The 23,520-nt window shown below is 44.3% G+C and overlaps 2 protein-coding genes across 2 annotated transcripts in view; one reads left to right on the top strand and one right to left on the bottom strand.

Moving 5' to 3' along the window:
* The window catches only part of LOC143431687 (facilitated trehalose transporter Tret1-like), a 349,669-nt gene that overhangs the window by 98,612 nt on the left and 227,537 nt on the right, over positions 1-23,520 (bottom strand). The gene's annotated exons all lie outside the window — the stretch shown is intronic.
* Positions 15,126-23,520, top strand: part of LOC143431676 (uncharacterized) — a 62,230-nt gene continuing 53,835 nt past the window's right edge. Inside the window, exon 1 of the mRNA XM_076908600.1 lies at positions 15,126-15,294. Coding sequence (XP_076764715.1) covers positions 15,250-15,294 — 45 coding nt within the window. The 5' untranslated portion in view covers positions 15,126-15,249. The remainder of the gene's footprint in view (positions 15,295-23,520) is intronic.

Below are 23,520 nucleotides of genomic sequence, written 5' to 3'. Positions count from 1 at the left end.
CTCGACTTTGGGCGTGCGTTTCGAGGCTCGCAACGAAAACACGGGAACAAGCTTTGTTCGAGAGGAAAGTTTCAATAACGTTAGCCCCAGGCCACGTCTCTCCGTTCAGGCGCGAATAAATTTCTCCGTCCAACAACTGTATCCATTACTTTCCTCTTATCGACGTGTACTTTTCCGCGTGGCGAAAGAGCGAGGCCTGGCTGGGCCTAGCGAAAAGTAAATAAGCCGTAAAATATCGCGAGAGGGGTGGAGACACCATCGCAGGACTGGATTCTCCCTTCGCGAGGGTCGAGCATTCGCTTTTGGGGCTGTTTCTTGGTGTATCCATCACGCGAGATGTCAAATCCAGTGGAATAAATGCTGCTCGTAAGACGTTCAACGTTTTGCAGGGGTGCTGTTAATATTGGATACGTGATTGGTGCTAACGACGTGGCGATATTAGTTCTGCGTTTGGGGTAGTTTCTGTGTGCTTTCATTTTATTGAATCATTAGCAATCTATTATGACTGAGATTAGATATTCTACGAGATCAGCTGATAAAATCGACAATCTCGATTAATTACTTTGTAAGTTGAAGAGAAATACTTTCGCGATAAATCGAATGTGCTCCACTTTTTCATTGACTCAGAAGTGTATTTAACTGGCTCCATAAAAGGCATCCCTGATTAACGCTGGGAATAATTTTCGCGCTGATAAGATACAACGCGCCGATAAGAAAGAGATTACACTGGCAACGGATATGATTCACAAACGTATCGCGGATCTACGCGAGCACGTTATTCCATTTGCATTTTACACGCGTCTCATTTTATTCGCTGTTCAGATGAACGTTAAATTGGTTTAATTAGCGTGTAATAAAATTTCGAATGGAAACCTCTGAATGCTGCGGTTCCACGTGGACTTTTCTATAGACACCATCGATCTCGTTCGCAAATAAAAGGCAGGGTTCATTAAAAAAACGCGACAAGCTTCGCTTAAAAATTTCAGCTCGACTCGAAAACCGTAGTTTACTTCTCTGTGCATTATTCAGCTCGTTTGGTGAATACTTAATGACTCGAATGCGAGAAGCCATCCAGCCTGGGCACTTTTTAATTAATATAAGCGCGAGTCTCTCTGTTTGTAAATTTAATCACCAACAGCATCGTGGAAAGACTCTCGTTCGCTTGAACCGTTCCAATTAATTCGTTTGCATTGAAAAACCTGCGCCCAATTATCTCTGTCAGTGAAATAAACTGTAGCTTAAACGCGTCACACCAAAACTCTATTGGACAGCTCTGAAAGTTCGAAGTATTACACGAACGTGAACTTAAGCAACGCGTCTTATTGCTCAAGTTACAGTCTTAAGTGCCTACGTGTCTCTCAGCTCCAACGAATCGCAGGTAGCTCAGTTGTGTGAGATATGGTGTCTCTTAAACACAAGAGAGTTGGACCTCAGCACTCGCAATTTGACCCATCTCTGTGAAACATGTTCCTGCGATCGCAGCGCCACTCCACAGTCACTTAACTCTGTAAAGGGTTCAAAAATTCCACCACGAATCGCTCTCGTTCGTCTCTGCATCGCTGGCGCATGCATCACCAGTGTATTCCATCGAGTAACATAATCAATTCCAGCGATATCGTCGCGTACGAACGATATATGTTAGGCGTGCCTGGCAAACAATCGCCTGCTGCTGCGAGTCTGCGTGAAAAATGAAAATGTCAAGCGTAACGGCCGATCCCAGCAAATCCTTGTATCCTGGCTAACGATTATAAAGTGTGAGTCAATACGAACGCGCTCGACAAATTGTAACGCTGTGCACCACTGCGTTGCTGCTGGAAAGTAACGGAAGGGGCATCGATGGACTGATATGGTTTATGCTGATTGCGATACGAGCACGGTTTACAGGCAATTCGTGGGTGACGAAAAGGATGTTCGAAATTACTGCACTGTGAGAGGGAAAAATGGCTAATATAAGTTAAAAGGAAGTTGTGAATTCCAAGGATCTCAGGTTATAAAAGGGGAATTACTAATCTGAGGCGATGTAACGACTCCCCCACTTAATGACGACGAAGTTGCGAGAACTTGTGTCAACGCTTGCGGCTATACTTAGCGAGTCGAGGCGTCGCGTGCTTCTGAAGACGCTGCAAATTGCTGGTGTCAATTACGGCATATTTGATTAACTATGCGAACGTCCTCGCGTCTACTGGATTACACTCGCGACTCGAACGCTGTGCCTCTAAAAAAACCATTCGACTCCTCTCGTTTCACCTCGATACTGTACAGTTTCCAATTTACAGTTTAATGGACGAATGCTGTAATGAATTAAGGATCAGCGCCTCCTCGCGGAGCGTGCAAAGTTTCAGACGATGCGGCGGCCAATTTATCACGAACGAAGCATCGTTAAGCGGGCGCAGAATACAACCGAGTTTAATCAAGCCTGATCAGATGAAATCACGGTTAACTCGCGTCGTTGCCTAGACAATTAATTCGGCTGATCGCGTTCGATGACTGTGTACATTCTCTTCAGTTTCGCGTGACACGCGATTAATCGAGCCGTCTCATAAAGCAACTGCGTTCACTCGAACGAGCAAACTTCACGCCTTGCAGGAATTTTCATGTGCTATTTGGTTTGCTTTCGTCGACTTGGTCGTCGATTGACAGAGGAAAGTGCAAAATTGCATTGCAAGTGCAAAAAAGCAAAAAGTGACGTGTCAGTTCAGATCAGTTCGAAAAACTAAATTTTGCATGAGCTCTGGCGATTTAAGTCCCTGGGGTGGGTGCATGTAGTGTCACTCGTGTACTGGTTTGGATGTAATCATGGTTGTAATTAGGTTTGCGTGTGTTTTAACTGTGTGGTGTCTGTGCAAACTGCAATCGATCGCCAAATTTCAATTACTCTACTGTCTTCCCCTTTTTTTCGACTATAAGTAAAGCACTGGTGCTTCCACTGTACAAAGAATTGTAAAACGTCACATTCAGTGTTAAGCTATCATTCTCCATCTTAATCCCTAAATTTCAATCATTCCACCATCTCTCTTTTTCCAAATATAAGAAAAGCACTGGTGCTTCGACTGTACAGAGGATTGCAAAACGTCACATTGGTAGTTCAGCAATTTCGCTCAGCGTCGCGCTTGCGATGGCAGAAGAAGAATGGTCGCAAATTAAAACAGATTCGCGCTGGCGTTGGACGCGTGGACAATCGAAGAATCGGAATAAGTCTCGATTAACGCGTACAAGCGTGCGAGGGGCGTGTGGTAAACGCGCGCGTAAATTGTAGCCGGATCCGGTGCGTAACGAACCGATGTAGCCAGGGCCTACGACTTGTTCGAAACGTTGTACGCGCACACGTCCCGTGCGTATAATTAGGGGCCATACGTGCCTCGCTTGACAGTTCGTTCTGTTCGAGCAAGTGTTTTCAGGCTGATTCGCTAGGGAGATTCCAATTCGAGCCGACCCTGCGAAACCTTCTCCTCGTTTGCATAACAAATCGGCTCGAGCGCGGTTTTTTACAGCGCCAGCCCGCTGGGGCCATTTTTTCTCTCATTTTCAACGATCCTCTTTGATAATAATCCTTCCAAACCTACGTTACGAGCTCTAATTCCTTAGTTGAAAGGTTTGAAGCTATTAATTAGTGTTGTATCGTGTTGTTGGGCATTTTGCAATAATGGCGTTGCCAATGCAAATAAGTGCGCCACTGGCGAGACGCTAATAAATTGGCCCTTGATTTCTACATCTGGATAGCGGTGAAACTTTCGTTTAAAAGTTGTAATCACGTTTTTTCGCTGGTGTCTCAACAATGTAGCAAAGTTCCAGCGTTAAAGACACTCTGACGGGTTCTCTCTCGAGGTAAAAAACCGATAATCGCCTGAAAAAGTTTCCTTTGACGAGTATTAAAAAAAAAAGAAAAACAGAAGAAACTTGACGCAGCATCGTCGCAATTAATAAATTCTTAATAAAGAGACTATACGTTCTCGAGCCAGGGACGGAAGTTTCGCGAAGTTCAATTTAAGTATTTAAGTTACATCGACATGTAACAGTAGGCTGGCGAGCAAACTTGAATTCCTGTTAATTTCGCAAGCGAAAACATTAATAATTATTCGAGAAGACAGCAATCCTATTACGCAATCGCGAGATAAATTATCTGAAACGCTCAGAAGAAGGAAAGACACGTTAATTTATTTCGAATTTTCGTGCATGTCCTCCACTGTTTTGAATAATTTATTTTACAGCCGACACGTTCGCTAATGTCGCGAGGTGGGGCTGAATTTAAACGCGTTTAACTCTCTTCCTCTTTCTAAGGAATTCTTCTCACGATTTTATTCAAATTCGTCGCCACTTTAAAATACAGCCAGGAGCATTTGCATTTATTTACCAGCTCTATTAGAGGCTGGCAACACGGCTAGCTGGAGATTGTGACGACCGGTTGACAGACTTATTCGACCTTCGTTCTAAGCCTTTACCACATTCCACAGCGAGAGAACACGAATTCCATCGTAGTCCTCCTTTCGACGCGACCCCATAAACTTGAGGACACCTGCGGTAATTTAACAGCCTGTTAAATAATTATTCGAGGATAATCACCCTGACCTGAGCATGGAAAAAAATAGCGACAGCCTCGAGTGATCCTCGATGGAAACTGATTTCTCTCTGGCGATCGGGAAATTCGCATATTTTTATTTTTTTCCCATACGCAGGTCGATGACAGCCGTGAATACGTTCCGCGTTTAACGAACGTGTTTTCGAATACAGAACGCGCCACGATATTTTTAAAATGTACATACCAGACAAATTTGAAAACGAGTGCCACGCAGTTACCAGTTATCGCTCGTGTTCGATTTAATATTTCATCCGCAAACTGTTATCACCCCCGTGCGTGGCTGCTTATTGCGTTTTACTTTTGCCCATCGATAGCCGTGAATTAATATCACGCAACTATTTGAATAAATGCTGGAGAAAAATTCGTTCGAGTCAATGAAACTCCATATTCAAGAACCAGGTTACTTTATTATGTAATATTATTTAATTAATCGCTAAAAAAAATATTTAAAGCGTGGTAATTACTTTGATTAAATTTGCCACACTTAACATATAATTAAATAAATAATACTTCTAGCATTAAATGCTTTTTATTAAATTATTTAATTACAATTGGCAAGGCAAGTTCGTGGACCATAAACCATGCTTAACGAAAAATCCTTAATCCACTCAGGGACCAAAACTTCGCACCTCTGCATGACGTTTAAAACTTGCCACTTACGTCTAATTACAGTAGACAACTAAGCAAGTTTACACAACGAGAGACAGCAGAGAATGTCTCGTCCAATTCCACTGCAGCAAAACTACCTCCACGTGTAAAGAAAAATATGTAAAATGTAATTCGAATGTCCTGTAGAACACCACTGCCGCCATATTGAATGGAAAAAGTCCGCGTGTGGTCGAAACAACGAAGGATACTGCTCTGATGTGGCGCCAATTACGTCGCAGCTCGCATTTAAACAGCCTGATCGGCTCAGCTGGAGTCACGCAGAGCAGTGTTGACTGGCGAGCGTCGTTGTCGCGATTATTTCGCGGGCTCGTAAAGCAACGTGGATGGGTCACGATCTCGCACGAGTGGTCCTGCTCGTCGCTGCTCGGCTCTGCTCGGGTTTACTGCAGCGGCTCCTTCGCTCGAGTCGGTTTCAGTCGCTTCGCGCGCTTCGTGCCGTGTGTTTCTGCTGTTCGTCGCTGTCGCTGCTTCGATCGTCGCCGCAAACGACTCCCGCCTTCGTCTCGTGCGTCGTTCGTGTTCTGCGTGCAGACAATTCTCAAGTTACGACGAGCAAACGTGATACAGTACTTCTGGTTTTGGTTCAATCGACTGGTGTGCGAGTTGGAACGCTCAGCTTGTTCAGTTCCAGTTTCGAAAGTTCCCGGCCCGGCTGATTGGCTGAGGTGAGTTGCGTTGCTTTAGCGCGCTTTTTCGAACGTTCTTCGAGTAGATTCTTAAGTTTCGCGCGAGTTTAAATCGTTCTATCAACGTCGAAACGATGTGCAAACTGTGTAAGACTCCGTTCATGTTTGTCTGCGAGGTGTGAACGATTGTAGAAGAGTTTTGGGTAGGAATAATTATTATGTTTTATCCCAGATACCTTTGTATTAATCCTTGTGTCGTGGTCTGCGATATCAGCGCGGTTTTTCGTGGCCAGGCGACACGTCTCGTAAATTATTTGTCATTTCGTGCGGACATAAATTCTGTTTTGCGAGCTGATGTTTGGTAGCGTTCGATATGCGTTTGGTCAGTTAGTTCTCCTCCTCTGGTCCAATAATTTGGGGCTGCGTGACGGGTCTCGCGGAGAAAAATGGAGCAGACTTTTTTGCTCGACGCATCGATGGGCGATTTTCCTTTTTTTCGCATTTTTGCTTATGACTCGAACCAGAAAAAAAGAAAAACAGTGTATAAACCTGTGAATGAAAATGAAATGTTTATAACGCTCGATGGAGTGCTCGTGTCTCTCCTCTCTGTTGAAACAAATATTTACTCGCGTTATTTCGTTGCTACGTGAAATATCTGCCACAATTTACAGTAAAGAAATTGCTGTTTTTCAGTGTGATTATTTGTAGACACCTTAATTAGTTTCTTTATCGCTCGATCGCGATTAAGAGCGTCTAATGCAGAGATAAAGCGACTCTATCTGGGCTGGAATGATAAATGTGTTTCTTAAGGGGTGCCACGCACGTCCCGCGTTGCCCAACTTCGCAAATCTCGTGTTTACTGGCGCAAAAGTTGGAAAACTTCCGAGAAATCCGCCTCGAGCGTTCAGAAAGTAAACGTTTGGTTATCATCTCTGCTCGTGTTCGCGTAGGACACGCGCAAGTTTCGTAGAAATGATTGATAGCTTCTTATTTAGAGACTCAGAATCGACGCAAAACAAAAACCAACAGCGTACGAATTTAAATGGCAGAAATAGTGCTCGAGCATCGCAGCAAACAAATTGTAAAGCATTGAATTTTGGTTATTCGCGAAAAAATGATTTGTCGAGAGGGACGGTGGTGTTCGAATTTTTCGAAGCATATTTTCGTTACTCGTTGCGCATTTATTTAACACACACGCGTGAATAGCAGCTCAGTGATCATATACGCGGTGATCGTGTGCGTTATTGAACGTTCATCGCGTCCAGTCGCGATTTATTAGAAGATCATTGCGAGTTATCTGCGTTCCTCGAGGCTGCCACTGCTTTATCGCGAACAAACGACTCGTTTCCGCGTTATCGACGCGTTCTATTTGTCGTGGATAAATAAATAATGTTGAAAAAGAGCCTCGACGAGGGCTGATATTTGTTTCATCGACAATTAAAAAAATTTAGAAGTTGACAATCACCATTTCAACCATCGAAGCAATTCATGTAAATCCTCGACAAGATTTCTCAAAGAACGTCGTTTTAGTATTTATTATGAAATACAGTGACGTTGGTTATTGGATGTTAATTTTTGATTGATGGAACTGGTAATCTCTGGCAGATGAGCCAGCTGTCAGTGCATTTCACATTAAACGACGGCTGCTCGTTGTATTTCCAAACGCCAAAGAACAATTTCCACCCCAAGTCGTGCTCACCCCTCGTAATTTCCTTTCTTAATCAGACTTCGCGTTTCTGCTGGCCTGCTTTTGTTTCTAATCGACGAATAAGAGGGGGAATCGATCGTAGACGTTCTTCTATCAATCTTACCCTTATTTTCATACATCACAACCAAAACAACCCCTATTTGGAGTGTTCAGAACGAGGCACCTTAATTCCTCTGTCGTTGCATCAAACCAAACGAGCATTCGCAAAGACAGAAACGAAGGACGGAAGGTTTCAAAGGAGCATTAATCGAAAAATGTTCTCCTCTTTTAAGCGGATATCGGACGTATCGCACGGATCAGTTGTGAATTTATTTCATACGTCCGCGGACATAAATCAAATCGCGTTTGCCGTTATGCTCACGTTCAAATCACCGCTCTTTTTACGCAGATATATCGCAGTGTTCTGCAGGCGGATCTGCAGCGAGGGAAAAAAAAAGAAAAAAAAAGAAAAATGTTATCCCAGTCGCGCGCAGTAAGCCGATGAAAAATTCTCATCGACCCCCTCGCCGTTGGCGGGGAAAACGGGTTAAAAATTTCACGCAGCCTCGATTCCACGTCGAGAAGATTCCTCGGATTCCACGGAAACTTTCCAGCGTTTCGCGAGCGAAAGGCGCGCAGGCGTTCGTTAAAAATTGGGAAAGACTGACGTGGCCAGCGACGGAAAGGGGCTGAATTATTCAGATCGTAAGCGCGTTCGTGTTCGAAATGAACTCGAAACGGTTTTATTTCGAGGCAGTTTCCCTGCCAACCACCACTCGGCTACCCAACTGTCCGTGTTCCAGGTAATGGCTAATCCTAATTGAAAGATTTCGAGGGACTTTACAACGTTTACCACTTACCGCTGGTTTCTTCTGCTCGATGGCTGAGATCCTCTCGAAATTTGTTAACCCTTTTGCACTTGGATGTCTCCTCTGAGGGGACATTAGCGATGATTAGAAATGTGAAGGAGAAACTTATTGCATTGCAAGTTTTTCAAAAATACTTGCGTTGCTAAAATATTGCTAAACTGTTGCTCAAATGTCACTCGAAGATTACTAAAACATTACTAAAATATTTCTAAAACATTGCTCAAATATTTCTCAAAGATTGCCTAAAAATTCTTCAAATATTGCTAAAATATTGCTAAACTAACTTTAGAAATAGTTTCAATTGCTAAAATCTAGAAAAACACATACTGCAAAGTGTTAAACCTAATTTTACAGAGCTACATCCTCCACTTACCATTAAAATAACCCAATTTTACAGTAAATTTTGCAAGAACTTAATCTCATCAAAATTTCGTGTCAATTGAACAATGCAAATGCGCCATTTTTTATTACTGGAACTGCGTGTACCATTTTCACGTGGATCGATCCACAGAAATATTTTTCCACATATATAAAATAAAAAAAAAAATGCAACCTTGATTGAATTAATAGTTCGTCGAATTGAATTTTTGATGATTTCGATACCATTTAATTTATTCGGTGAAATATTCCATTGCTTTGGGGATAACTGAATCTGTTATTCGCGATAGAATGGACGAGGCAACGAGATAATAAAAAAAGGACAATTTGTATATTTTTGAAAGAATTCAAGGAAGCAGAAAATGATTTGTACATATTTCCACTGCACATTTGGCAGAAGAAACGAGCGAAAGAATTGAAGGAAGCGCAAACTGGAAGCAGGTTGCAGAGTGCATCGACGTAAAACAACGCGAATCGATAAACGTGTCATCACGAAACCTGTTTACTTCAATCAGGAAAGAACGCAATCCGCTCAGATATTCGCGTCGCGTATCGACGATAATTCCTAGTCCAACATAACTGTCACGTATTATAATATATTCTCGCGCATTATGGACGCGCATACACTGCACGATACCGTTTCTACGGCGATATCGCGACGATAACCCTCTTCATCCCCCCTGGCACACCCCCTCAAATTGAAACAAACAGAATAAAGGACAAACCCCAGGCAAGAATCTCGTAACTTTATTGTTTCCACCAGAAGGAACTCTCTTTTCCAGTTTACCTTTTCCCTCGAACCACCCTTTCGCCACCCCCTCTTCTGATCTTCCCTCCCGTCCGCGAGAATAATGCACCCTCTAAATGAAACCGCGTTATCGATCCTTCTTTACGAACAGAGACAAGGCATTTGATTGCGGTCGACAACATTCTTTTGTGCCATGTGTCACCAACTGTTCTGTGTGTCCTCTCTCTGGAGCATTCACGTCACTGGAGCTCGTAATTTATTACGGGAAAAGGGGGTTGAAGCATCTTTTGTTGCCTCTCGACATTATTATGCAATCATTTTTCTATATAAATTATTTTATTTGCGAGTAACCAGTTTGTTAATGACGAAAAGGACCTTGGATATACCCAAAAGTGTAATACCAACTGTTCTGTGTGTCCTTTCTCTAGCATTTACGTCACTGGAGTTCATAATTTATCACAGCAAGAGGGGTGAAAGATTTTTCAGACATTATTATGCAATCATTTTTCTATATAAATTATTTTATTTGCGAGTAACTGGTTTGTTAATGACGAAAAGGACCTTGGATATGCCCAAAGTGTAATATAATTACCCATAATCGATCGATACCCCTGAAGGTTCCTAGGAAAACGCGTTGGAGTCGAAACGAGACGCCCACACAGGGGCTGCTGGCGTTGCAGGTGCACGCGTATCGGTGAAATCGTACGCGTTGTGTGCGTTACTGCCTGCAGGATATCAGGACCGTTTTATAACTGTTACGACAGAAGAGGCAGAACGACATTCCAACGTCGACTCGATTTGAATGCGACCTCACGAACAAATCCCGATAACTCTCCAGACAGGCGCGGCTTCCACCATTTTTTTCTTCTTTTTTCACATCCATCGAATTCTTCCGTTTTTCTATCCTGCAACAAAAAAAAAAAAAAAATTCACCAGAGTTCGTTCGATAATTATTTCTTTTTCGCACCCCCACCTCGAGTTCTGAGAAAAGAGGAAGTTGATAGCAACCATATTTTTATACTGTAAAAAAATTCACCAGAGTTTGTTTCATTTTTTTCTACGATAATTTTAATTATTTCTTTTTCGCACCCCCACCTCGAGTTCTGAAGGGAGAGGAAGCTGGTAGCAACGTGCCAGGCTGAGGAATTTGTCCTGAATTCCAGCAGCTACGCCTCTGCTACGGAAAAGAAGTGTTTTATCGCGGATCCAACGGAAAGTATCGCCCAGCTACGCATTGATACCACGGAAATCGCTTTCCACCGGTTGGAAATTTATTGGACGTTCCTCTTCCGCGTCACGATCCTCCTTTTCCGTCCTCTTTGGCCAAATTGCTGGCGCTATTTATTAATGCAGCCATTCGTCTTCTCGAAAATTTCTCAGACTCCGCTTGGCCGCCATTTTTCTTGCTGCCACGGATCGATTATAACCGCGAAACTGGTAATTGTTCTCGTATTTCAATTCGAGGCTGGGAATTTCCATATAATTAATAGAGAGAAACGGATACGCGCACGTCGAGGCACGTCTCGTTTCGACGTTGGACTCTGCGCGTTTTATTTGTATCCTTCAATCAACGGGAAAGAGTTTCACTTCCGCGCGTTAATTCGCTCGTCGAGGAATTCATGCGAAACAGCCTCGAAACTGCACTTGCCCGTCGATTCCTCTGATTGCGAGTCAAATTTTGCCTGCCCCTCGAACTCTGACCCCGCGAACTCCACTCGTCCGTCGAAATCCTCCATGTTTTTTTTGCTGTAAGTCACGAGCGCACACCCTTGGGCACAGGTGAACGCGAGCCAGCAGGTTAGGTTCGCATTCTGCTGGAGCGAACGCGAGGAATGCACGGGATACAAGATCCAACCGATGTCATTTCGATTCCACGCTGTGCTCGTCTCCTCCATTGTCTTCGCGAGTGGTATAGTAATCGCTGCCATTGCGTAAGTCCTTTCACCAGTCTCGAATTTCCTACGCTCAGAGTCAATCTTCCAACTTTTAAGTAATTCCTCAATTTTTTAAATTGCTCTACAACAGAGAATGGTGGATACAGTTTCTACTCTAGAGTTATTGTTTAATCTTACAAGTCCTCTCACCAGCCTCCTGCGCTCAGAGTCAGTCCTGCAACTTTTAAGTATTTCCTTAATTTTTAAATTGCTCGACAACAGTTTCCATTCTAGAGTTTTGTTTAATCTTACAAGTCCTTTCACCAGCCTCGAATTTCCTGCACTCAAAATCGATGCTTCAACATTTAAGTAATTCCTTAATTCTTAAAACTGCTCTGCAACAGCTAATGGCGTGCACAGTTTCCGTTCTAGCGCTTAATTTAATCTCGTGGCGTAGGAAATATGTTAGATCAGAATCGCAGGAAAGGGCAGCTCGGCTTGATTCACGCATTTCCATAAAATTCCACAGGCTGTACGTGTAATTGCTGTCCAGGCGGTTGGGTTTAATTCGACTCGAGCAGCTGTTCGCGCGCAGCGCTGGAGGGGGGGGGGGGTCAGGGTAGGTGGCGTGGCGCGCACTTTCCTCTCGCGACTGCATTCTTGCGCTCGCCTATGCGAGACCGTGCGAGGAGAAAGATATTAGTTATTTAACATTATGAAACGACGCGAGGTGAAATTTATCCTGTCGTGGCGAGCCTGGTGGGGCGCAGGCCTGGAAAAGTGAGAGCAGACCACTGATTTGAGAAGATACAGGTTATCGACCGCTCTAATAAATATCTGTGCGCTCTCTGGCAACGCAACGACGATGCGTTTCGTCGCTAGAAGACTCTAAAAATTTCTTTTCACCCTTCGAACTTTGTTCTACCTCGAAACTCCATCAATTTCTTAGGCTTCATTCGATATCCGCTTGTATCTTCGATTTCCGCGGCTGGTGGGGGGATCTGCATTTAAATGCACGCGACAATGTTCCCAAATTTATGGCTGCGGGTGACTATAAAACCGTGGAGATTCATTGCAGTAGTAAATCTTTAGAGTTCCCTTTTTTTTTTCACTTTTTTATTTTATCACGCATAAAATCGAGGAAAAGCATTTCTCCAGCGAGTTTTACAACGAGATCGCGTCCGCGCCGGTTAAATTGATCGGGCGGATTTCATTTTAGCCGAATAAATCGCGAACGAGAAATTACGGATTGAATATCGTTCTGTTCGACTGGTCTGGGCAGCGTTCGAGACAAGGAACGAGCGATCGCGTCGAATGAAATTCACGAAGTTTGTACCCGCGACTCGAACAAGCCTAGCACATGTGTGATTAGAGAGATTAAAGGGAAACATTTTATCGTAAACGTTTCGAGAGAATTTAATTCACCTGAAAGCTTTTAGAGGGTATCGCAGCGTTTCGAAAGTTACTGCAAAATTCACTTTACCAGTGGCCAGTCCCTGCGATTGCAATATTTCCGGTTAGTACGACTCGATACGACCAGAATTGGACAAGATGTCTTCCTTTTCACGTCTGCTGTTGGGTTGGAAAAAAATGTCTGAATTTTCGAAAGCGAGTTAGAAAAAGTAAATCGCACACGCGAGCGTACTCGTCAGACCGTGATACGTATTTCGATTGGTTAGAGAAATTAGTTTGAGTGATGCAACAACTGCCAGCAACACCGATCGATTCCATTCTTTGCTCGCACCTGTGTGAGTGGACGTGAAAAATGAAGCATGGCACAGTCGCCATAGTCGAAGAACGCTTCTCTCTCTCTCTAGTCGCGAATAAAAGAGAAAGGAATTCCATAACCTCGAAATCGTTGCGAGAGATTCGAAATCGAGTCGATTTCAGAGGCTTTGCTTTATTACTTATCCCGTCGAGGTCTTCCTGTTCCACTAATCTCCGTTTCGTCTTCGCTCGCGCGAGAAATCGCCGCGCCAGTTAGCGAAAGAGACGGACGAAGAAGAAGAGGAGGAGAAAAAAAATGGAAAGAGATCGTTAAAGTCTGCTTCGACGAACGGTCGTGTGCTTTCACGATTTCTCGCTGCTCTCGAATCAGGTTGAAAACCGAGCGAGTGACTCCCGATCGTCGATCCATGACACCTTAAGCGTGCCTATGTAGACACACGCTCCGTGTCGAGGAATAAAACGGCCAAGTTATGCCACTTTTTCCGCTCTGCTCTCCCTCTGGCGCGTTTACGGCGGCGCACATACCGGGTGTCCTTGCGGGATGAAAGTACAGCGTGGAAAACGTGACCTCTCTCTCTCCTCGACCGCCTCGTGAGTAACGCCAAACCGCAGCACAAGTTGCAGTGCTGGCGAGAACCGCTGACGGATCGTCGAGCGTGCAACGAGCCTTCCATTCTATGCTTTCACGAGTGGAACGGTCTGTCGATCTTCTAAAACGAATTTTAGAAGCAAAAAGTACTTATCTATGTTGTGCAGATCGAGTTTGGCGAAGCTTTTATTTGGGCGCACTTGTCATAACCGCCCGCCATTTGTAATTCCGTGGCGCGAGTCGTGGAAACCGTTCCTTACGTTGGCCAGTTTATTCGCGTACGTTTTCACGCTATGAATTGCTAATTTGTAAAAGTTCGTCGGTGAAATTTAGTTGCGGAATTATGGATATTAATCGCTCGCTTGGGAACTTTCTACGAAAAAATTGTGGCTTCTCTTTGCCAACTTTGTATTTCAGAAAATATTTATTAACCATTAAAAATTGTGCAATGAAGGTACCAATTATTTTTCTAACCTCTGAGAAAACGAGAAAAAGAAGAAAATTGAGGCGCTGGATGACATTCTTTAACTCTACATCTCACAAAATATTAGTTAACCCTGCACTGAAGGTGTCAATAATTTTTCTGACCTCTTCCATAAAACGCTTAAAAAAAAATGGAGGCGCTGGATGACATTCTTGGCGTTCGTTCTCATTAAAACGCTGAGAGTCGTTGTACGTCGCGCGATGTGAATTTCGATACGTCCGAATTAACATAAAAGCATCGTTGAGCAGGGTGTTTCGGATTTTGTAAATTATCATTCTAAATGCGACGGTTACCTCTGAATTATTACAGCCTGTGCCAGAGATAATTCGTACAATTTTCCCAGCGAATTCGTACGAACTTTCCCAACGAATAGCAGTTAAATTCACTTACCGCTGTATCAGCTTGATGCATTAGCATGCTGGCTGACTGTTTGGACTCTGCACAGCCTCCTTGTATTCATTTCTACAATCTTCTCCAACGACTCGTCATTTCATTAGCCTCGAGAATGAAACTGTACCAATCTTAAAACACAAGAAGACTCTGCTTCATTACTCGTTAGCAATTCTCCGCACTAGGAAGCTTCTGAAGCTAAACAAGTGCCTTTTTACACTGCTCACGCATCGAGGGTGCAATTAAAATGTAAATCTCGTTCGTGTTACAAATTAACGCGATCAACTTTTTCTCTGTCTGTTTACAAAATGTTTGTGCATCGTTGATAGACAAAATGGACCCACTCGAATAGTTGTTGCCATTTGTATCGAGTTCAAAGCACTCGTCTCATGAGTGAAGCTGTAAATAGTTTGTATTGTATTGAAAAGTGTGTTTTATTTGTTGGTAAATTTTGGTTTTGTCACGTTTCAGGTCTGGAGGACGATCGAGGACGAATTAGGTGATCCTGAACGATCTGCTGGCGAAAGTGGAGCGGCTACACGCGAGATCCGGTTTCGGGGGGACGGAAAAATATGAGCATCTCGTGAAGTCGGTTTAAAGTGCAGCTTTCAGACACCAGAAGGGGTACACGATGGAGACTGAGGAACTCACTAGACTCGTAGATGAGATCTACAAGGTAAACCGTCGGATTTCTCTCGCTAGAAACCAGCCGCGTCGCGAAAACGGGAAAGTTCTGCTATACTTTCGATTCAGACGGATTAATTGCGTAATTAGAGAACGGCGGCGCTGTCGTCGATTAACGCTTTTCACTCGATTAACTACAAAAAGTGAAATTCGCCAATTAATCGACCCACGACGAATTTTCTATCAATGCATCGCAGACTTTTGGTCATTTTTTTAGCAGAAAACTATGGCTGGTAAAAGTTGGAGCGATAATTTAACGTATACTGATCGATTCTGATGAAATCTGGGTAGAAAACGCGAGTACACCAGCGCTGATGGTAAAAGTCAGTAAAACAGCGGTGTGCGTGACGAAATTGTATGCAGCTGTGCACAGATATCCGTGTTGCGCTGGTTTATTGTCCGCCAGTGGAGTTACTTTTACTTATGCGCTCGCTGGCGGTTCTAATTTCTGCACTCTCGAGTCCAGTGACCATTCGTACTGCTAAAATCCATCAGCGATCTGTTGGTTAATGGAAAAGTGCGGAGAAGCATCGCGAAAGTCAAACGAGAAGAAGTTTTCCTGCAGAAAAATCATCCGCTATCGGAAACGACGTTAACTTCTCCCTCCACGATGTTTGCGAATGTACAACGAACTTCCACAGCCGCCGTTTACCTTATCTGCAGCACTTTCCTCGAGAATATTAGCTCGAGACGTCATCCACGGCTAGTCGATATAATAACTTTCTAGACATTCAACTGGCTGGCCACGATTGCTCAGTCTTCCTCTTGGGCTGCGATTCGTTTGACCTGCAGCGACTGTTGGGGTAGGAAAAAACGTGGAGAAACAGTGTCGCCATCTTTCGACGCGAGCCTCGTCGAGAGGCCAGGTTTCTATGGGGCTTATTATATTCCGTAACATAATAAACAGTTGGACGCAATCTCGTTTGCGGGACCTTTTCCCGTCTTCCTGAATTATTCTCCAGCGGTATTTAATTCGCCACAGGAACGAAATTATCATCTCGTTTAACGAAATCCTTTGGTTTCGCCTCGAAGTTGGGTTTAAGATCGACGAGGCTGGGAATAATGCGTGATTGTATTACTGGCTTCAGTGAAACTGTATTTGTGAGTACTCTGTGGCTTTTGATCACTGAAATTTTGTAGAAGTTGACTATTAAAAGTGTGCACACACATATATATAGCTGACAATGAGAAATTGCTGCGACTCACAGCACTTAAGAGACCCACAAATAATTACAAAAGTATTTAAATTGATTTTTTGGTAATTATCTGAGAATAGATAAAACGTTCGCTTATTTAACGTTAGAAGAAGCTGCGTAAATGCCCCAGGGTGGTCTCAGCCAATACAATTACGAGCTCCAACGAGCCGGACGACCAGCTCCGTCACTTGAACCCTCGAATTGGGAAGTCGTTAGTAAAACGTGACAAATTGGACGAATCCGCGTGGACCGTCCAATTAAATATGACCGAGGGAATTAATATTACCCGCAAATGGGTTCGTTAAGACGGCGTCCTTAACGAATTAGTGGCACGCCAGCACCCCTGGTTCCCCCCAGAGAAAGAAGGATGCCTCGTCCACGCCCTTTAAATTCGCCTGGCGGAGTTATTAACGTAATTAATTACCGTTGAAAAGCTTAAGAGGGGCTGTAAACTCGGTTCTTCGCACCCACCCCCCAGGTAAATTGATCCAACGTTCGTTTTCGCGGGGCTCGCCATGTTTCGCCGCGTGCGAATTAAACCAGCAGGATCGCATAATCCCACGCGATAATCCTTTTATTTTCGCGGGTTCGATTTTACAGCACCGCTTGAACTCGCGCAAAGACGCATACATTACTCATAGAGAGGGTAGTTGGTATGTGCGTGTGCTCGATACGCGGATCGAGATGCGCGTTGCGCCCCGCTGGCCATCGATCCGCCGCGCAACAACCCCTTCTTGCGCGCCCGGATATTTATTGGTCTACTTACGAACCCGGTTGCGCATCGATTTGTTTCGATATCGTTCCAGGCCCAAGAATTGACCGTTACGAGCGCGTAACGAATGGGCTTTCGTTAATTAACTACCGACACGTAGGGCTAACTGCAGTTCCATCAACCCCCAATAGTCATTTTCCATTCTTCCGTCTTGGTTCTGATTCTATGGCTTTTGTAAACTGTTTTCTATTGCTTTCTGCTGTTGTGAAGCATCAAGTTGGTGCTTTGGTTAGGTTAAAGTAGATTTTGCACCCCTATGGGGTTAATAAATAGAAAAGTTCACTGGTAAGCTCATTAATTATTTAATTTAAGATCAACCCCCAATAATCATTTTCGATTTTTACATCTTAACCACTGTAAATTGTTTTCTATTGTTTTCTGCTGTTGTAAAGCATCGAATTGATGCTTTGGCTCTAAATTAGACTGTGCACCCCTATGGAATTAATAAATAGAAAACCAGTACTCGGCTAAAAGAAATTTTCATCAAATTTAGTCCACTAATTATTTAATCCTCCGTTAAGGGTAGTTGGCCCACATCTAATCGATTAGATGATCACATTTCCCAGGTAAATTGCAGGCACACAGATGGGTGCTCGCTTAAACTCACACGAGCGCTGTGCTGGCACGGGTTTTGACGCCTCGCGGGTATCCGAGAGGGGTGTATCGCGATGGTTTGGCGTTCGCGATGCAGATCGGAAGCCAATTAATATCCACGGTATGGCGAACCGCCGGAATACACCCCCGTTGAAACATAACTGCGCGTGCCGTGATATACTCGCGCCATGGGGCTCGCTTGTCCGCGATGGGACCCCATAAACCCTGTCACGCGATAACGGCGTTAACCTGTAGTTACCTCGTTATTTTCTAACGGCCCACCGTCTGAAGGAGATCGAGATCGTAACGAGACTAGAAAACGCCGCTTGTCCCTCTTCCACCCCCTCGCGTCTTCTTTTCTTTCTCGAATCTTTCGTGTGATTTACTCCAGCCTGATTTACCACCGCGATTTCCACGGGAATTTATTAGCGCCAGAGGAGACTGGCTTCGCTTATTTCGTCTTATCGCGGCGATTTCGATGTATGGCGCGCCCTGCACCCTGCGATTTATTAGTCGAATTTCTTTGGTCGAGCCAGCTATTGCGGTCGTTCGATCGCTCCGTCTGTCATTTGAATTTTAAAGCAGCTAAATTGCTCTTCGAAGACTGCAGGGTGTGTTTCACCCCCTCAAAGTAAAATTGCAGTGAAATGAGTAAGCGAAACACGTGTCCTAACTAAGGGTTGTTTAATTACCGCTTGAACGGTTCAAAGAATCCATTTTTTCATATTCCAAAGCGTGGTGGAAAGAAAGTCCACCCTCGACTTGGTCCTCCTCGATCGATGAACTCCCATCGTTTTCTCGCGTTCTGTCCACGCGGTGGGAAAAAATTCATTATCCTGCTTACAGGACTCTGGGGTTACAATAAAAGGGTGTAATTTCCCGTGAATCGCGTTCCATTTTTAATAAAGTCGCTCCCTCGATTTAACTCCACCCTCGCTGACAGCGATAAGAAACGTTTAGTCGATTCATTTATCATCCACGCGGAATTTCGAGGTCCCTGATGCTTTCTGGGACTTGTGAAGGCTGTACAGAGAACCATCCAAGGAATTTTCGTTCACAAAATTAGCAAATGGACGATGCAGAAGACTTTGTACGGAAGGGTTGGTTGGTGGCGCGCGTTTGCGTCCAATTGTGGGGGTGGCTGCAGTTAATAAACGAAATCTGGATGCAATTCCGATAAAATATCGTTCTTGCGCCGGCAGGCAAGTTCGTTTGGAGGAAACCGCGATTAATATCGAGGGTGGATAATTTTTATCCGTTATCTGCGAACTCGCGACGCTGTTGGTTAGTTAGCGGGTCCAATTAACGAGGCGCAGGGGTAGTTCTCGAGGGGCGCGTCTCGATAGACGCGGTCGTTAATGAGATAGAAATAGTAACGAACAGCCTGGGCTCTCTGAACGATGAAAAGTATCGCGTGAATGAACATGGAGCCGTGTGCACAGCTTTCTTCCGCTCTTTCTCCCTCGCGACACTTGTCGAGCTTCCTTTGCGTCCTTTGGCGCCACGCACCGGGTGCTTCGTTAGGATTCTTCGAGCACAGAAGCCTCTCGTCTGCTGGCTTCGCGCCCCAAGCGACTGCCGCTGGTTTGTCGATGAATTTCAGCTTAGATTAATATTTACACTGGTCATTGTCCCGCGATTAATTGCGTTATCAACGTCTACGAACGCGTCGCGCGTGAATTATTTAACTGGGATTATAAATGTGGGAACGAAAATTCGCTCACGCGGCTGTGGTGCTCGTTGAATAATGTAACAATAGTCGAACTCGTATAAATCGCTCGTCGTGGCCGTCGATGATGGCGTTCCTTCGCGAGAATGGCGAACAGGAAAATATTCATCGTGCATTTTTTTATTTTATCACGTTGTATCGTGAATTTACATCGTCGAGGATTTGTCTTTTAAATATCTGTGGCTGCTGCAGGCGCCATTGTTCCACTGCTCGCTCCTTCGAGCAAGGACGCTCGATTTTTCCGGAAATCCGTGAATCGCGCGGATTCCATCGAGCGACTGTCCCTTAAACGGTTGTCCCACGAGCGATGCAGGAGGAGGGCAGCTTAAAATCGATGCGCATACCGTGGGTTATCGTGTCGAGGCACATTGTCGTCAGTCGAGAAGGATGTGGATAGAGAAAGGAACTAGAACCAGCCAATTAAGGGCGAGGATACCGAGTTCTGACTGCATACCTCGCGGTCGGACACGAACAAATTCTACGACGATGTTTGCCGTCATTTTTTTGCCAACTGCGACGCGAACGCCCATAAATCGCTCCAACTTCGAGGTCGTCGATAATTACCATATGCTCGCACGAGAATCTTCGAATTCTCTGCATAAATGAACGAATGCCAGCATTTTTTAAAGAACCATCCGTCAAACTCGACAAAAACTGAATTCCTTTTTGCAGAAAAAGGATTCAGCTGTTTTGTAGGTGAAACATGGTTGAAACACTCGCGAGTTGCGAACATTTATGATACTTCTGTATACCAGTCGCAGACGCGAGCATTTTGGGCTCGCAGGCTATTAATTGTCAAACTAGTCAGCTATTCCAAGCCACTTCCAACTGACGCGGCCACACACGCGTCCCAGCACGCCCTGCGAGCAAGCAGAGTTTGAAAAAAACGGGTGCACAGCCCTCCATTTCGCCTGGAACACCACCAGACAAACTAGAAGCAAAAAAGCAAAAAAAAAAGGCTGAAACGACTAATTCCATTTTTTACTTTATGGTTTTCCTGGTACACAAACTAGTTAATAAATCTGTATCTTATCTCTTAAGTCCACGTCTTAAAATGGCGATATATTGCTCAACAGAAGGCGAGAAACTTTCCAAGTGGCTACAGATTTGGAGAACTGGCCACCCCAAGCGGAATAATTCCCTCGCAGGCTGATTGAAATCAAAATTCGCGATCGAACAGGAGAAGCGTCGCAGACGTTGGCTCGTGGCCAATTATAAATTCGCCTTTATGCAAAATGTGACCCCTCTTTATGGAAATTTCTGAGCGCGATGCCAAGCTAACATAGCCACTGAGAAATCGTTGTCCAGCCACTGTTGGGGGTGGAAAAAGGAAAGAAAAAAGGGTGGTTCGTTCGTGTCCGCAAGATTTGCCTCCACATGCCAATTTTAATTCGCACAGCTGACCAAACAGAGCCAGGATTGCCCAAATAGTTTTCAATTTCCAGTTAGAATCGAAAGTCTCGTCTCGAGATGCATTTTTTTTCTGCCTCAGTGGTTTTAGCGGAACACGTTCGACCAGTCGCCATTACAGCCGATCAGAAATTGGCCTATGGTAATTCCTCTTCGTGGTACGCTGGTCCAGAGCCTGGCGTTCTTTTTTCGTTTGACTAAATTGCCGAATGCACGTGCGCTCCTGCAGGAATGGATGTTTTCCTGGCTTCAGGAATTCCGTATGAATATTTATGAGCGACCATCTCGACCTGGCGGTGGATGGAACCTCTGCTTCCGCCCCACCTCGTCCGCCACTTCCTGCTGAACGCGTCCACCCCCTCCAGCGCTGTCCTCCATCCGTCGCGAAGTCTTACGCGTCCCTCTGCCTTCTCGATCGTTTCGAAATCATAGTTCGCCTCTGTAAACATCGTTAAACCAGCGATGCTGGAATTAACGGCGCAACGATCTCGAGTGCTTCATCTAAACGATTTTTTTTTCTCCCTCGTTCGAGTCACTTAACTTCCCTGGCGAATTAAAACCACAGCCAGGATGGATGCTCTTTAGTTTCCGTGCCAATGCAGCCTGCGTCATTAATTATCGTCGATGCTTCAGTGGTTGTGGCTGATCGAGACTTGAAATCATTGCAGAAAATGGTTGTCGTATTTATAACGCTGGTATTTTTAATTATGGAATTTTTAGAAAATCTTTATATCTTCTTAAGTCAAATAATGCAATTTTGGGTGATTGAGACTTAGAAATAATTGCAGAAAATATATCTCAAATTTATGACTCTGATATTTTCAATTATATAATTTTTAGAAAATGTTTACTGCTTTTTATATTTGAGACAAATAATGCAATTTCCTCTCTGAAATCCGTACGTGAGTTATACGTGGAGCAGATATAAACCGCTCGAGGGGTAGTTCGGAACAGAAGCATTAGGGCCTTGTTTCCGGCGAGGAAAAACTTTGCTCGAAACTTATTTCGAGATATCGATCAAATTTTTTCTTCTCTTTCCCTCTTCTTGCTCGATCTCGTTCGATTTCAACGGAAGTAGCGATATGGCAGTTTTTACTGCTTACTTCGAAAGTTCCATATAAAATATGTCTCTGCAGCTTTCTATTTTCGAAACGAGCCTTCTATCCTCAAACAATTTCCTATTTTTCTTCAATACACAAAGTGGAAATTATTTTATTAATTGTTAAAATACAACTTAAGTTTTTAATCGTTGGAAAGTCGAGTTCTGTCGTTGAATTCAGAGCAGAATGTTCCTCCAGCTTCCATTTTGGAAGGACGAACTCTGGAAATTGCCAAGCGTTGCCTCGTAATTCGTGGTCTGACGCCTGATCGCCCTAATTTCGTTCTCACGTAGAGCAACGCTCGAAGATCGTCGATAATCCACGACGATGTAAACTTCCTCCAATTTACAGCTGTTTCCGTGATCCTGACCGATTAGCTGCTCGCTCGACAAGGTAGACCACGACTTTCACCATCTACCAGCTCGAATTTATCGCATGGATGTCTCTTGGAACTCTCTTCCACGATAAAAGTAATCAAATCAACGTTCTAAATAAATAAAATTTATTTTCAGTAGCTTCAATATTTTCTTCGTCGTTTTATGGCACCTGAGAGAGATTCTGAAGACATCAGCATTGAGTAATAAAATAATAGAGCTAAAATTCATTTGCAATAGTTTAAGTCTTCGATTGGTCGTTTAAAAAATGTTTAAAGTCGAAATAGAGGCGAGTGTCGCTTAGATATCGCCGTCCCTGGCTTAGCTCGTTTTAATGGCGACGAGAAGTGGCCGATCTCCTCTCGAAGAGTCGAGCGAAAGCAACTTTCTCGACGTGCCTCGTGATCTTTCGTTCCGCGAGCGACAATCCTAGGCGATTTTCCATTCGACGAACGGATCGACTTCCTACACCAGTTCTCATCGTTCAAGTAGAATTAATTACGCCTTATCCGCATGGTAACTCGCGTCGATTACGTCCAGCAATTGGCACGCGAGGAATTCCTCGAATCAGGTGGCTACATCGAATTTAATAACCTCAAATTATCCAACGTGGTGTCATTAAGCGTATGAGTAATCCTGGTTGGATCGTGACTCTTTCGATGCTTAGCACTGGCGGAATTGTGCAACCAATGGGCGCACCGCTGCGTTACGAGAAGGTCGTAGGTGCTCTCAGGTAGGTTAGTCGCCCAACAGGTTTCCATCGTGACCAACAATCTCCTGGAAGCCGCGTGGAAAGTCCTCTCCGCTCGCCACACTCGAGGATACGCGTAGAATGTCTTCCGGAAAAGACGAGCTCGCATACATTTCCATTCGTTAGTCACTCGAGCGGTTACGCGAGGATTTTAAACCAGTCTAACTGTCTCTTAATAACCCTCGAGAGAGACGATAAAAAACGGATATCGTCTTTCACCTTCGTCCACGTGGAAGTGGAACGAGCCTAGATAAGACCCACCAGTCGCGATTGCCATGGAAAAGGTTAAAGG

Source organism: Xylocopa sonorina, unplaced genomic scaffold (genome assembly GCF_050948175.1).
Source record: "Xylocopa sonorina isolate GNS202 unplaced genomic scaffold, iyXylSono1_principal scaffold0014, whole genome shotgun sequence".
NCBI classification, from domain to species: Eukaryota; Metazoa; Arthropoda; class Insecta; order Hymenoptera; family Apidae; genus Xylocopa; species Xylocopa sonorina.
This window is presented reverse-complemented; position numbering and strand designations above follow the sequence as displayed.